We start from the raw sequence: 16989 nt of genomic DNA, 5'->3' as shown, positions 1-16989 counted from the left end.
GATGGCATGTCTACTGATAGGCAACAAGTCTCACCAACAAGAAATTCGTGGATTTGGGCTAGATCAGCCACATTGCCTGACACTAACAGAAACTGAGCCGTAGTCCTACGTGAGGTCGTGGGCTTGCTAAAGACTAATTGCAAAAGATGCATCCTACCTCATCTGTTGTCGTTTGGTATTCGAAATTGGGCTTTTCACAATCCAACGATATATCCATCCAAAGTGCAAACTAGTTGGTGATGGTATATGGAAACTGGCAGTATGCCTGCTACACGGAGTTCTAACAGGGCTGTGCATGGCCTAATAAGCAGGCAAGATATAACCCACGATCGCCATGGTTTCGTTATCAATTCGTGTTTGTGGTCATAATGACAGCAACAATAAAACCATCTTGATCTTCATCATTTTTGACAGATTAGCAGCCTGCTCTGGATGGTCATATGCATAGTTAGCCTATCTAGTTTGCATTTACATTTTAAACACTGAATCTACTATCTTTACTGCTGGGAGAGAAAAAAATCCTGTATTCTTTTCTGTAGCCTAGGGCTAATATTCTTTTCTCGAAGTCAACTAGCCTGGTTGCAACGTCTCTCCTCAGCGAGTCACGTATCTTTCACTTCTATAGCTAGACTATAACGTTTAATCTATGGATAGCTATATTCAAAGCTATCCATAACCTTTTTGCTAATTTGCCTATTTGATACACAACAAATATAATGCAAAACTGCGAATTTGTAGGCCTATTGACAAAAAGCAAGGGGTGCTGCAGCACCCTCAGCACCCACCTTCCCGCGCCCTTGATCTTACTCATAGTAGTGTTCTACCTGGGACAGCATGGCACTATAGACAGAAATACTGGAAATGTTTGTGAAAAAAAAAAAAAAACTTGAATTATTAAAGGCATATGTATATACATTAATGATAAGTTGAACTATACTGAAAATGCTGATGCTATAAGCAAAAAGGCTAGCTAGTTTTTAAATTAGGAAATTGAAGGGATTTGGAGTCAGCTGTAATATTTCTGAGAGGATATATTATGTCAGTTTAGTGGATCGCATACCTATAACATTTCTGTCTGGTATGGTCACTTGACTTTACACAATAAGAACAAGCTGTCCAGAATTGTTAAAATGGCAGGGAAATTCATAGGGCGACCTCAAAAAACACCAGATAATCTATACAGCACTGCAGTACACAGAAAAGCCATGAACATACTAGATGATGACACACACACCCCCTCCATTCTGAATTTGAGCTGCTCCCCATATAGGGCACGCTACAGAGTACACATGGCAAGGACAAATATATACAAAAACTCTTTTATTCCAAATGCAATTTCCATGGTCAAAAAACAATGGAAAAACTAGACAGAAGGGAGGTGTAGCCAAGAGCACTACAAATGGGCTGGAACTGGTGCTTTTTGCCTTGTGTCTGATGTGTATGTGTGTGTGGGCTAGAGGGAGGGGATACATGTGATGTGTTGTGTTCATCCTGTGGATATATAAGAGTTCACAGAAAATAAGAGGACAAGGTTTAACTTTTCTTGTATTTTACCAGGAGTAGTATCAAAAGATTTCCAAGGTTCCCAAAGTTTTCATCTCACTATTGGGCATTGCACCAATTGATCAACAGTGCATTACTTGAATTTGGTTGCTTCAATGGCAAGTCAGGACAATCTTAATCAAATGTTATGCATCATCTGTCAAGAAGATAATAAATTGCCTGTAACAAGTGAAACAAGTCAAACAAGCTGCTAAAATCCATGATGATGTGATTACAAATCGTATCAAAACTCTGATGGGGATGATGATGTGGCTAATGATAATAGCATGTTTGTTTACCATAATACCAACAAATGCTACAAGTCATACACTCATTCTCGTAAACTGACATCTATTGAGCAGAAAAGAATTGAAGAATCTACACTCCAAAAAATAACCCAAATATAACCCAGCCGCTGGTTAACTATTGGACCAACACCACATTGAGTTATCCCAACCCAATGGTCTGGGTACATTATTAAACCCAGCAGATTGGGTATGATTCTAACCCAAAACACTGGGTTATATCAACACAACGTTAGTTAAATTGGCACAATAGACTGAGTAAAGGTAACCAATGTGCTGGGTTATAACTATATAAATGTTGAGTAAAATTCACACAGTATATTGGGTATAGATTCAACCCAAACCACTGGGTTATATCAACAGAACTGCTAGTTAAAGGAGAATTCCGGTGTGATATTGACCTAAAGTGTATCGAAACATGATACCGAGTGTGAACGTATGTCTCATAGCCCATCTCGGCTTGTCCCCTGCACTCCAAAATCTGGCGCTAGTTAGCCGATGCTACCAACATCTTTTTCAATAGTGGTGCTTCGGCATCGGGCTAGCCATGCAAATAAATCACTGTTTTACACCCATTTAAGAGGCTCAATGTATCTCCACACTTCATTGGTAGACTTCCGAGGGCCCTGACATTTAAAACAAGACATTGAGAACTTTGAAAAAGCACTGGTAGTTTACTTACAAGACGATTTATACAGACAGTATCTTCACGAAGTTTAGCGTTTGCAGCCATCTTGAATTTAGTCACGATAAGTCGAGCAACGAGTAAGAATGAACAGCTATGATAAGGGATCAGATTCCAAAAATAATTCAGTGGAAATGCATGGATTCCAGTTGCTGCTACTGGAAGAAACTGGAATCCATGCATTTCCACTGAATTATTTTTGGAATCTGATCCCTTATCATACCTGTTCATTCTTACTCGTTGCTCGACTTATCGTGACTAAATTCAAGATGGCTGCAAACGTTAAACTTCGTGAAGATACTGTCTGTATAAATCGTCTTGTAAGTAAACTACCAGTGCTTTTTCAAAGTTCTCAATGTCTCGTTTTAAATGTCAGGGCCCTAGGAAGTCTACCAATGAAGTGTGGAGACACATTGAGCCTCGTAAATGGGTGTAAAACAGTGATTTATTTGCATGGCTAGCCCGATGCCGAAGCACCACTACTGAAAAAGTTGTTGGTAGCATCGGCTAACTAGCGCCAGATTTTGGAGTGCAGGGGACAAGTCGAGATGGGCTATGAGACATACGTTCACACTCGGTATCATGTTTCAATACACTTTAGGTCAATATCACACCGGAATTCTCCTTTAAAATAACCAGTTGTCGGGTTTTCTAAACCCAGTATTTGGGTTGCATTGAGAGAAAATGGGCAACAAATAGCCATGCAATGAAATAAAACAGTTCGACATAATTATTTATTTGACAGTTTACTTTATTTTTGAATGGATAGCCTACTCTAAAAGAAGCATCAGCATGTGATAAGTTACTTCCATGAAGACAGCTAGATTCCACGGTCCATTTGGGGGTCAGCCCTGTCAATCAAAGAAAGAAAAAGAGTAAACTAATCACTGCTATTGACAGAACTTTAGATCAAGACTTTCACGAACCATGATCAGTGAATGATGTTGACAAACATTAAAAATTCGGAGACAAAATATTAACGCAACACACTCGGAAACCATGACCACCTCATGGAGTTGTTTAACAGCAGACTGACAAACATACGTTCAGTAATATTAACGTTAGTGGCAGTGATAGTTCTACCGTTAGCTAGCTCATGTTAACACATTCAGTTAGTTAAATTCAAGTTGTCTGTAACGTTAATGTTACCACCAAAAACCACCCAGTAAGTTACATGGCTATAATATGAAGCTACCCTGAATGAATTAATATGTTGTTTGGCATGATGATTACCGTACGTAAAGAGTCTACTTCGACTGTATACATTAGCTGACACACATGCTGCACTAACACGAAGCATTTGTTAGAGCTACCGTCTGCTAACGTTAACTTAGCCAGCTGTTGGTATGCTAATTTTAGTTCTTTGTAAAAGTTTGTTTTGTTTCTGTTCAGCAGTTCATACCCAGTCAACACAGAACTATGTTTTTAAGAGTCTGTCTTTGTGTAGATTTAACATTAACATGAGCAGTAATTGTAAGACTGTAAATTAATGTTAGCTAACGTTAACTGGCTTGAATGTCACAATTCTTAACCTGCTTAGGCTGAACGAAATTGGCAGGCAGAATATCCATTCATATCACGAAGGTATCTCTGGGTGTAGGCTACTTTTAAAATCCGTCTGAATAATAATAATAAAAAAGTTAAAAGCAGATACATACTTTCCAAAATCGCCTGATTTCCACTGCATGTTGAAAGCTGCTGGACTGCATGGACGGTTGAAAGAATAACGATTTCCCCCGAACTCTCAAATAACTATGCAGCTGTGTTAAAGTTACCCTGGTGCTGAGTAGTGTGCTCACGTCAGGTGGGGGAGAGGAGGGGCGCTGTCCTAAACTATCAACCCAACAAGCTGGGTTACAGAAAATAACCCAACATGAGTAAAAACAACCCCACACAATGACCCAACAGTTTTAACTCAGCGTTTGGGTTGAGAAAATAACCCAGCATTTTTTAGAGTGTAAGGTGTGTGAGACAGAAGATGAGGCTTCTACAAGTGTTAAATTCACAACAACCTTACGAAGAAGTGTTATACCTTGTGCACCTCCAAGTTCTGACAAGGATGCAAGAACATTGCCCTGTGGATATATGGAACACAAAAAATGTTGTGACAAGTACAGAATTTGTGAGTATGATAGTGCGAAGAAACTCATTGCTGCAGCAAAGCATAACCAAGATGTAGTTTTCACACGAATTGCAGATCGACTGAGGGACGATGAAGATAGCTCTATTAAATCAGTCATATCAGCAGATTTATTTTGCCACAATCTCTGTCGCCAGAACTACATACAAAATATGAACGTGGCATCAAAGCCAAAGTACCAAAGAAACCAGCCATTACCAACATTAAGCAAGTGCTGTTTGCTTGTGCTCTTTTTATATATTAACAAGCTTTTGGCGAAGGGAGTTTTGCACTTGTGATATGTGGAGTTGAGCCTGTTGGAAGAAGGCGAGGTGCTTACAAGTACCTTCCAGACCCGTGATATGAAAAAGCTTTGATCACTATGGAGAATTGGTCACAATCGCTCCCAACAGTAGGATGAATGAATCTGACATTTTTTTCCCATCTGATATTAACGCTACTGACTTGCCATCAAGCTGAAGAATCAGGACATAATGAGAGAGGCAGGCACCAAGTTGAGAGAAATGCTCCTGGACGTTGATTTTGGTCTGCAGAAGACAGGTTCTGTGACAGTACGGACTTAAAAGCATCAATGATACCAGCACCTCTTCTTACGTAGCAGCTCTGTTCAAGGTCCCTAAGCACAAGCTCTTTAGAAGCAGTGCTAGAGACCTAGAGGAGCTTCTCCACAGCCTCTACAGGATGAGGACAATCAGCCAGCAGCAGAGGAACTGCTATCACAACAGCAATATTCCACAGAGGGAGAGAATAAGGACAGCCAGCTAGCAGAGGAACAGCCACAGCAGCAACATCCCACACATGGAGAAGAGCCTCTACTGAGAGAACAGTCTCTACTAAAAAAGGAGGGGAAATGGGTGAGGGATCACAAGAGTACACAACTACACTGTCTCTTCCAAATACCTGTGTATAGCATTCACAGTGGAGCAAAGCCAACACCATTGCATATTATGCTTGGCCATGCCATTTATGCAAGAGATCACAGCAAGAGCCTTCTTACAACTTTCAACAGGATTGGTTCATGTTCGAGCTACCAGACAATCAGATCTGCCCATAGTCTTCTTGCTAGCTATGCTGTGAAATGCTCAGAAGATGAGGAGACACCCATACCAAGTAGTTTTACAAGGGAGGGTTTTACTATGGCAGGCATGGACAACTCCGATTATGCTGATAAATCATCACTGTCTGGTACCAAGGGTTCACACTATGCAGCATTAGTACTGTTCCAAGACGCCACAGTGAACAGACCCCTTCATAACACATGCACAGGATTAAGCCATGCTGATGCAATCCTGCAGACAAAGTTGCCATGCCAAGAGGTACCTCACCATGCCAAGCCAGCGGTTCGACCTGCCCTGCCACCAGCATGCTGCTGCATCCTGAAAACAAGCAAGCAACATTACTTGATGTTCATACCCTGGCTTTGAGCGCAACATACCTTGCTAACCCACTAATCGAGATTCATATAGTATACCCCACTGCATTGTTGGCCTTTTTAAATTTGTTTGAAATAGACTTGATTTCATAGGCTACCTCGTCATCGTAAGTTAAGGTTAATTGCCTCAAGTAGCCTATAGATAGGCCTACTGGCATTTAGATGGAATACACCTCAATTTAGAAGTAAGCCTTTGTTTCGGATCTCCTCCATGGTGCTTTTCTCTTTTGAAATTTAGCCTACTGATAGGCTACATCAAAGAATATCATTCCATAGCCTACATTAAAGAAACACTTTTTAAATTTATTTAAATATTATTTTCTTCATTTTTTCTAATGAACAAAATAATGAACACAAGCACGAAACTGCGTGTGAGTGTCAGACTATAAAGGTGTCTGATGCAGGTGTTTTGTGTTTGTATGTGAGTAGCCTGTCACATGTTCCTGGTGTCTCTATTAAAGGAACCATATGTAAGATTGTGGCCAAAACTGGTACTGCAATCACTTTCAAATTACTGTAGAGCGGTGTATCCCCTCCCCCTCCCCCCTGACTCGAAGTTGCCAACCCGGATGCCAAAACACTACTGACTTTGTGATTAGTAGATAGGTGGAGGGTGGCGCATCAGGCCAAAACACAACATGACATTACAAAACACAACATCAACATCAGTTGAGGGCTGCAACTTCACTTTTGAAATAACAATATCCTGGCCGGACTACTGTTGTCAGTGAAGTATTTGAAATTAACATGATTTCTTAATGTCTAGTGACATATCAGGGCCATTTTATGATTAATTGAAATACATTTCTTACATACGGTTCCTTTAAGTGTCATTATACATTTATTAGTTTTAAGTACATTTATTTATTTATTCATTCAACAATATGTTATTCTTACTGAATAGGTTATTTATTCTTGGTAAATCCTTAAGAAGCAACTCATTTGTCTTGATCTAAGTAGGTTTTTTTTTGGTCTGGGCCCATAGACTATTAACATAGTCCTTTTAGGCAAGTCCCTCCACTCGGCGGCCATATTGTCACGCTTTTTGGGCACTTATCGGGCATCTATTTCAGGCAGAACTGCGTGTGCGCTTCATGAATCACGACACATCAACCTCACTCCAGCTGCGAGATCCCAACACATGATTGGCAGGATGTATTCACATGTCAAGTTTTGGCGGCGGAAGGGGCAGAAGTGTAGACGACTGCCTTGTTTGCATTACGAACTAACCCCATACATTTCTACGGGAGATCTTTTGAGTGCTGTATCTCCTCATTAGAAAGTCTCTGCTGTTAATAGCCTACAACTTTACTTACCATGCCACAAACTACTGCAATCCTAATAGTAACACTGACTACAAAACAAAATATATACATATCATTATATACATGCATTCAAACATATCAAACATTCAATACTACGTAACACCCATACACACTATTAAAACCACCTGTGGTGCCAAATTATAATAGTTTCTCTTCATTTTAGACAAGTCTAATTCGTAGGCCGTATTTTGATATCGGATAGGCAACAGGATACTCAATGCTAGACTATTTTGTCATAATACATGTTTTTTTTTTTTTTACAAAAACCTTTCTTCCTGAGATTCCACCCTACACTCATATCACCCATCTATATGCTACTGCTGTTCAAATAATTAAAACGTAGGTCTACATAAAAGAAAAGTTTATGTAAAAAGTAGGCCTACATTAAGGTTAAAGTTCCATAGCAATCAATTCACAAACTCCTCAGATTGGATTAATGTCCATGGAAATATTTACAATATGTATAATGTAACTCTTCAATCTTCTATTCTGCCACAATAATAGCATCTCGGTTTTCTTGAGATCCTTGTGTGTTTTCTTGGTCTTCATGATCACCTGTAAGTTAAAAACAAGTCAGTGTTGTAAGGATCCTAATTCCCAGGCTGATGATAATCCTTTCAATCATATGGACTTTTGATCAGCTACTAAGTGTGGACCTATTGTGGGCCTACTGTCACATGCTTGTCACATGTCCACAGGAGAAGTTATAGGAACAGGAAATCTAATCAAATGTATACATTGTCATGTCTTGATTGATTCACTCCAATGGTCTCACTACAACAATGGTCTCAGTCTCATCAACAACTTACCATGTGATCCCTATCAACGTAACCAATCACAAACTGGGTAGCCTATTTAAGGGAAGTTGGCACAATGTTCGAGGGGTTACTCTGTAGCCAGAGCCTCCCACACCACTTTGGTGTGTAGTCCTCTTCTGAGCCGGGTATATTCATTCTGATTACGGTAAGTATTCCTTTAGCCTGTTTTGTAAACTTCACAGTATTCATCTTATATGGACTTCTATGTGTTGTTATGAGTAAGTTGGACCTGACAAATAAATTGTTACGCTCTGATCTGCATAACCTTTCTATGTACTTATTGACCAGAGTAGTCTTAGGTAAGAGTGGTGTCACAATGAATGGCTAGGATTAGTGATCGCCACCGTAGAAGCTAATCAACTCAAGTGGTAAGCTACAGCAGAACTGACTACTGTAGGCTGTTGGGTGATATAACAATGGACAGTTTGTCAAAGATGGTCTGGACAAGAAGGTCCTTAGCTCAGCCTGAACCCTCTGTAGCACAGGGTTTGATAGACTGTTTAGCATGCTGATGAGTATAGCAGTCCGAGACAGCACTGTAGCCTCTGACTATCTTTCAGCACTAGTACTACTAATTGTGTTTTTCCGATTTCCTTCGACCACAGTTCCCTCATTGGTTCTGAAATGTGACGTCTACATTACAATGTATGAATCAACTGACAGACACTGTCCATTGTTTTTGCCCTGAGATGGGCAGTTCAGAATACATGATATAGCCTACTAAATGATGATTTCATTATGGTGGGATACCAGCTGGACTTAAGTGGTCAGGACTTACTGGATGGGATCCGATGAATCTCCACTAGTGTTGTGGAGTGTCCATTTGACAAGGCTGGCAACTGAGGCACTGCATCCTGAAATATCTCTTCATCATCTGAATCCACCAGATTTAGTACATCATTCCTCTCCTCTGTCATAAAACTTACACAGAACATTTGAGTTATTATGCAGAATGTACATTCTGGACCATGCACTGATAAAGAAGAAGAACTGCAGCAATTTGGACAATGGTCAGCAAGGGGTGCCAGTAGAATAAACCCTGTTATTGGACAAACTTCAGATGTTTAACCACTATTAATGTCCTTATACAACCTTACATTAGAAATTGGAATGGACAATCAGAACAGCTAGGCTACTTGAAAAGACCATAGACTGCATTAAATCCCACTATGATTCTGTACGTCCTTCCGTCTGTAGACAATTGCTTGGCCAGTGTGGATGTAATAATTTCTGCACCTGGATATTTCATAGCTCGTCTTAATCTTTATGTTATTCATCGGACACCCTTTTCAACAAAAACTAAACAGTTACATTTTTCACTGGATAGATATGTTGTTATGTTATGCCTCCCATGACAACAAAGAAATATGTGGTATGTTAAGTACTCACCCAAACCGGTAGCCTAGAATTGAGAGAATAAAATAAATGTTAAATATAAACACAAAACATTGTTAGTGTTACAGTGTTAGAATGTGTCAGCTCAATAAAGTTTAGGTATTTACCAAACTACCTCAATGTATGGTATTTACATTACATACATATGTATTAATATTTTTCAGACTCTTTTACTGTTATATCTCATTACAACTGTATAAGAGTAAAAATCTTGGATTATTTGAGGCAGACGAGCATTAGACATTGGCAGAAGCAGCAGCAACATTTAAGTTTCCTACCCAAGCAAATTCTGTGGCGGTTTGAGTATGCAGCCATTCCGATGCAAATCCCAACTCCGAGAATCAGAATAGATAAGAACATGCCAACAATCCCACCTGTGTAGGACACTGAGGCTGTTTTAGAAACAGAGATAAAAACAAAAGATCACTTCTGTGGTCATGGTGAAGTTTACATCAGACACTTCAGATACTCGGCACACTAAAAGTGCATAACAATATTCTTTCTGGGGCGATAATTATGTTTCCTACAACACTATTGTTTCAAAAACAGTATTTAACAGTTTTTTTCTCCATATGCAAGATGGAACCCTACTTTAAAAAACACATAGGTGACCATCATAGTCATATTGGTTGTTTCTAAATACTATCATGGGACTCCCTTTACAGTACATCTGCAGCTCAAATGTAGATTTAGCCCCACCGAGTATACTCACACTTGACTGTAAGGTAGATCTCTAACTCGCGGGCAGCCACTGGATTCTCACTCCTGCAGAAGTAAGTGCCCTCGTCCTCTTTAGTGATGTTCACTATGGTTAGACTAAACGTGGGCCCCAGGTCAGAAATAACATACTTGGCGCTGGGTTTAACATCTAGGTGTGCAACAGTTCTCTGCCATATGGTTTTGGCAGGAGGGACAGACTGCTTCTCGGTGCAGGTCAGTGTCACATTGCTTCCTTCCACTACCGTTACCAGTGGTTCGCCCTCAGGGTACGGAGTCTCTGGGAAATCATATAATTATGTTTAAGAGTTTAAAACTACATTAAAACTTAGCAGTGCATGTAAAACAAATCCTAAAGCAAATAAGAGCAAATCTGGTTAATTTCATGTGGATCAATGCAACAACATATTCAATGACTTTCAGCCACTGCATATTCATTATTAACGTATGATTTTAAGGGAGAGAATTTGGTGTTAATGTTACTTGTCTGTTATAAAACAGAGCCTTAAGTCATCAGAAATGTCCAAAGCTGTTATATATAGTGATCTATTTTCAACGGCCGACCGGCACATGCATTCAGGCACAGTGCTGAGAACTTTAAGCCCTGCTATTTCATACAGGTAACAAAAGCCCATGTACAAACAGTACAGTGAAAGTGAAACATTAGATGTTATGTCTCTCATAACATGATGGAAAACAAGATGAAACCTTGACATCCTTTTGACTTACTCAGGGTTAAGTGGCAGAACTTTTCTTCACCATCACTCATGACAACGTGCTTCCCTTGGCACCTAAGTTCCTGACCATCACTCAGTAGACTCCTGTTCAGTGTCACCTCCACCGTGTCATCTGTAGAGTTGAACACTGCCCCCCCACCTGAGGCCAAGTCTTCCCACTGTAAGGTGGGCGCAGGGTAACCCCCCAGCCAGCTGCAGATAAAAGTAATGATGGAGGAGTCATTCTGTTCTCTCCAACTGCATTGTGGGTTACGTTCAGGTGGATCTATGCAGGGAGAAAAAAAACAGAGATGGGGAAAACACACACACACACACACACACACACACACACACACACACACACACACACACTGATGAACTTTACAAACTTGTAACACAAAGAACACTGGATGGGTCATTTGCCATGTAGTTTACAGTGAATGTGATCTAAATATATAAAACTTTAACTTTTATAAAAGATTATAAAATCAGACATGTAAGGAAGAGTGAAAACACAAAGATGAACACCTACAATACACCAACAGCTGTAGAGTCTTGCCCATTTGCTTCTTAGATAACGTATTCTCTACTAAACACATGTGTTCTCCCTGATATGTTGGCGAAATGTTCAGGTCCTCAAACTGTACCAGAGTCCCATTGCCAGAAACTAAAGTGCTCCTGCTTGAGTTGGCCCATTCCAATATCCAAGATAACGTCTGTGATGGGTAGGACACGGAGGGTGTTGTGCACTTGAAATGAACAGTGGTGCCGTTTGGGACATACAGGGTTCCATTTGGGAGTTTTTGTGCAGGTGAGATATCCAGGGTCACATCATCTGGACTGCCTGAATTGACAACAATGCACAACAGTTAAACTGTGAAATGTATTGACCATATGAACAATGCACTAGTTAAATATGTACCACAACCCTTGCATACCTACTGCATAGATAGATTACAACCTGTACAGTTCCTTAGAATGAATTATTCATACAACATTCTGGTATTCATTTTATATACTTGGTCAAAAGTTTGTTTAATGTTCTTCTGGTAAATAAATTTGTATTTGTCAATTCATTTTCACATCAAATTAAATGCAGCAAACAAATACAAACGTATCACAGATTAAAGAGGAAGCAATTTTGACACAATGTGGTTACAGTTCAAACTGTTAACCCAAAGTCATCAGCAGTTTTCTCCCATCCCAATCTCAGTTAGTTTCACACGCGCTCTTGGAATGAGAACAATCAACACTGCCAGGGGTTAAAACTACAAACAATCCAGAAGAACCAGTTTCAGATTGGATTACAGGTGTGACATGTCAAATCTGTTTACTGTTAGAGTTTCTGCTCTTTCAGCAATACATTTTTGTAAAGCAACACTCCTAATATGAATTATACAATTCTATATTATCAGAGGGAATGTATATGAAACTTACTGACAATCTGCAGAATCACCCCTGTATGATTGTGAACCTTGCTTATGTCCTTTGACGAGCATTGACACTCATATAATCCGTCATCAATAGTCATTAACCCAACGATAACCAGGCTCCCATTGTCCAATATGGTTAAGTGGCCTGGTACAGGTTTAAGTTCTGAAGAGTGGTTACGTTTGATCAAATTGGTACCATCTTTGAACCACTGTGTCAGCGCTGGAGTAACGTTGGCAGCCAGGTCATGGCAAGGAAGTGTAACATTCTGACCCTGTTCTCCAAAAACACTTGCAGGTGCTCGCCCAACACCTGCACCACCTTTGACAAATAAAACTTTCGGGAGGAGAGAGAGAGAAAGTCAGAAACGAAAGACAGAAATGGAGTATGGTGAAGGCTAAACGTCAGCAATCAAGGTCATGACTAAGTTAAATGTGATCGAATAGGCCTAATGAATGATAAATCGAAAGATCATTTCAAGGTTTGACCAATTGAATTCAAAACGTGCGTAAAAAGCGTAAAGTGTAACATCTCGGCCTACCTGTTTGACACGAAGATGCAAAATATAAAAATATAACAGCTAATCTCATTGTTGGATTCGTAGGCTATCTTGGTTTGGTCCTCTTTAGAAACAGAACAAAAGCTCCCACGGCGATCATTAGAGAATCTCTACACGTAGACTTCACCACTGGATGATCTAGGTAAACTGTTAAATTCCGAATGAACAAACGTCAGGGAGTGATAAACTCATGTCAATAGTTTGACTTCGATCCGTGTGCGAAACTGTGCTTTAGCGATGCTTGGTTTCAACAAAACCAACCGAATGAGATTTTTCTCCCATACCTGTTTACTCTCGCACGCGCTCCCGGAAACATAGGTGTACCTACCGGGCCACGCCTCACCTTCTTAAAGTTACAGGCCTATAGGAAATAAAACCAGTATAGTGATAGGAATTTCGGCTATTTTTAGTGAGATAGAATTTTTGGTGTTCTTGTCACTGAATGACTGTTTTAAGCCGTTTAAGTTGTTAGTAAGGATTTATTGAACAGACTTCTCGCTTTTATTTCACACAAACATACGGGTATTTGTGGGAGTTTGAGGGCGTTTTTGGGAGGTAACCAGGTACATCATGCTGTTGGAGGTGCAAACGCTGCATCGCCATTGAGATCACAGTAAGGAGCTGGCTATAAATGTATTTTGTCGTGTTTAGTTGTATAATTAAAGTAGACTTCATAGCCATCCATGCACTTCTGGCTCCTTGGCTATGAATTTGGTAACTATAGCGGACTTTTTGACATCTTTAGAACACTGAACATATCGGAGCAGTCAATTGTTGAGTTACTCCAGTCTAGATTTTTTTTTACGTTAATCACTCCTATGAGGTATTGCTATTGTCTATCCAAAGCAAAATGCCTGTTTCAAAGTTAACTGATGGTCAAATCAACCAAAACTCTGATTGTTTGCACTGTTGCGTTTTGTGACCACTCTGTGTCTACGGGGCTCCCGTAACAGTAGAGATCGCTACTCCTGTAGGTGTGGGTGCGCTCGTCTTCGGACTGTGAGGATTTCACAGGGTAAAAGAGGAGGTATGCGTTTTGTGACTACTCTGGTGTCTAAAGGGATTCCCTTTAACACAGTTGAGATCGCTACTCCTGTTTGTGTTCGTCTTCGGACTGTGATAATATCACAGGGTAAAAGAGGAAGTAGGGTCATTCCACGTCAGTTCAACCAGGGCCCACGCAGTTAGGTCTCAAAAAATTCTGAAAAAATTACCAGGTGTACCTATGTTACCCAGGAGACACACTGTAAAATTACTCTTATGTAAGATCAATACTTTCCAAGATACAGACAGTTTTACAGGGGGAGGGGGGTGTCGATTTTTTTCGGCCTCTTTTTTTTGTCAAAGTTCACAAGCCCACAGCGCAAGAACTAAACCATGTAGGAGGCTCAAATTTTGCATGCTGTAACATAAATAGGAATAGTATGTAGCAAAATCGTCACGTTTGGTCTGGATAATCCTGCATGGTCATAGCTGTCCCTCAAAGTTGATACAAATTTTATTGGAGTTTTTGGCTGGGCTCTGTTTAAGCCTTCAGAAGACATTTTTGTACTCAACATAGGCTCTTGATTTATTTTCCTTACTGAGATAAGTAGAAACACTCTCACAAAAAGCAATGAACAGAAAATAAATCCCTTCAGTATAATCGTTTAAATAATAGTGTTTAGGTATTGAATTTTATATTTACCATCGTGTATTTTATATCGTGTGTGTGTGTGTCTGTGAAAGCGGTTAGCAACATGGTGCAGTGCTTCATATCTGACTGATCCTGATGCATGGACCGATGCATGGTCTGCTCTTAGACCACCATATTCAGTTTATTAACTTGCTGTGAATTATTACACAAAATGTTCATTAAATGTACGAAGAAGTATTTCTAGGTTAATTATTGATGATATGACTCGTACAGTACAAGCTGACCCTCGGACACACAACAGTCAATAATGTGACCGGATTTAAAGTGTTTTTCACCCCTTTGGACGCTCTTGATTTTGTCCTTGAAACAGTGAAATATTCATGGGGCATGGACGGTTTGCTAACCATTTTACTCCAGTGTCTAGAGCAGGGGTGGGCAAACTGCGGCCCGCGCCCGCCAAGCACTTTCATCCGGCCCGCCGAGCATTTCATTTAGTTATCAGGCTGCTCGCTATTTTTTTTTCCTGCGATAGAGATGACGTTGGTTAGCTTTACTGCAAACTGCTTTTCACTCTCCTTAGATAACGTTTACAATGTCAATGTCAAAACATCATGTTAAATAGAGATAACATCATGTTAAACTAAGTTAACAGTTATCTCCTTTGCAGCAGATCTAACGTGAACATTATGCAATCCATTTAATTGGGAACGCGTCTGCACTCACGAGAGGGAGAGAGAGCAGGTTCCAGCTGGCTTGTGATTGTTGATAATTGATATCTCCTTATAAGAAAGTTTTAAAAGGAAATCATGAAGGCAACAGTAGTTCCCACTACTGACCATTTAAAAACTGTGAGAGGGCCCAGCCGTAGGTACAGCACTAGCCATAGCGGAGCAGGCAGAAGTTCATTGAGAAATAAACGTGAATTAAAGCGACTGTCTAGCTAGTTCAAAAGTAGCCCTTAATGAGGATATACAGGGCTCTTTATGGCTCGACTAAGTTGATGTTGCCTATAAACAACAATTCATGTTCATAGAAACAAGGTCACTAAAACACAATATATTTCCCAGCTAACAATTTATGGTTCCCAAAACGTTCTGGGAACCATAGTTTTTGGTTTCGGGAACGTTAGTTTTTGGTTCCCAAACGTTCCCTGAACGTTCCCCTAACGTTATCTAAAGGTAGCAACCTTTAGAGAACCTTCCCCTAACCGTTGCAACCTTTAGGGAACATTCCCATAACGTTCCCTAAACGTTGCAACATTTAGGGAACGTTCCCTTCCCTAAACGTTGTAACCTTTAGGGAACCTTCCCCTAACATTGCAATTTGCATACCAATTTTATTATTACTTTAAACTGCATGAGCAGGAATGCATTATTAAACTACAGCATTATTAAACTTCCAGCCTAATGACATTAATAATTAATGCATTATTAAACTACAGCATTATTAAACTTCCAGCCTAATGACTTTCACACATTTTGAATGATTTACAGCAGGGGTCTCAAACACCCGGCCCGCGGGCCAAATCCGGCCCGCGTCCTGCCCAATTCCGGCCCGCGACGTATGACAAAATAATAATGTAATCCGGCCCTTGAGGCTATTAATTGCGACAAACAACGATACTGCTTAAAATAGACGATAGATCCAGGTACGGTGACAAATCTCATTTGTAGGCCTACTCTACTCTTCAAACCCAAAATCGCTGCGCAAAGTTTTCAGGAAATACTTGTATTACACGCGAGAAACACAAAGACGTGCATGACGCGGAAGCGATGCAGGCCATAGTGTTGCAGAAATTGAAGCAGAAATTAAGCAGAAATAGGCCTACACCAAATGTTGAAAAACGTTCACGTGTGATGAAGTCTTAGGTAAGCTATGCTATTCACCTATTCTAATTCTGAAGAAGAATATCCTTTTGGAGATTATGATCGATCGTCTATGACAGTGATAGTCACGGTGCGTCTCTGAATGGAGGTGCGTGTATACAACGGTGTCCACTAAGCATACCATGCTTGTTTCGACCCTCTGCCCAACATAGCTTGGAGGTTGCAGTGGTAATCGTGATAATAGTGTCCGTAATGGATGTGGTACAGACAGCAGGGCTAGTAGAAACAGGGCTCTAAAGAACTACAAAGTCACCCGCAATATGATGCGAACTTCTGGGTACTGCAGAAAATATTTCTTAACTTCAAAAACTCAGTGTCTAAAACTCGGTGTCATTCAGACTCAACCCTCTTGACGTTTGGTGATTAATTGACAGCTGTTTTGGGACACGTTAAACTTTCTTT

At 40.1% G+C, this 16989-nt stretch overlaps 1 protein-coding gene across 4 annotated transcripts; it reads right to left on the bottom strand.

Moving 5' to 3' along the window:
• Positions 1 to 3265: 3265 nt before the first annotated feature.
• Positions 3266 to 13404, bottom strand: vsig10 (V-set and immunoglobulin domain containing 10). Of its 4 annotated transcripts, none has more exons than XM_042102466.1 (10): positions 13048 to 13404; positions 12513 to 12842; positions 11608 to 11919; positions 11089 to 11361; positions 10355 to 10639; positions 9921 to 10034; positions 9637 to 9649; positions 9026 to 9168; positions 7886 to 7984; positions 3266 to 3383 (listed from the first exon to the last, which is right to left on the bottom strand). In XM_042102466.1, exons 1-9 carry the CDS (start codon positions 13094 to 13096, stop codon positions 7914 to 7916), a joined length of 1590 nt encoding a protein of 529 aa, XP_041958400.1. In that variant the 5' UTR covers positions 13097 to 13404; the 3' UTR covers positions 3266 to 3383; positions 7886 to 7913. The 4 variants fall into 4 exon arrangements, with proteins under 4 accessions (XP_041958400.1, XP_041958397.1, XP_041958399.1 ...); XM_042102463.1 differs by lacking the exon at positions 3266 to 3383 and adding an exon at positions 4740 to 5505; XM_042102465.1 differs by lacking the exon at positions 3266 to 3383 and adding an exon at positions 5972 to 6048.
• Positions 13405 to 16989: the final 3585 nt, after the last annotated feature.

This window comes from Alosa sapidissima, chromosome 8 (assembly GCF_018492685.1).
Source record: "Alosa sapidissima isolate fAloSap1 chromosome 8, fAloSap1.pri, whole genome shotgun sequence".
NCBI lineage: Eukaryota > Metazoa > Chordata > Actinopteri > Clupeiformes > Clupeidae > Alosa > Alosa sapidissima.
Note: the sequence above shows the minus strand (reverse complement) of the source record. Positions and strands in the feature narration are given on the sequence as shown.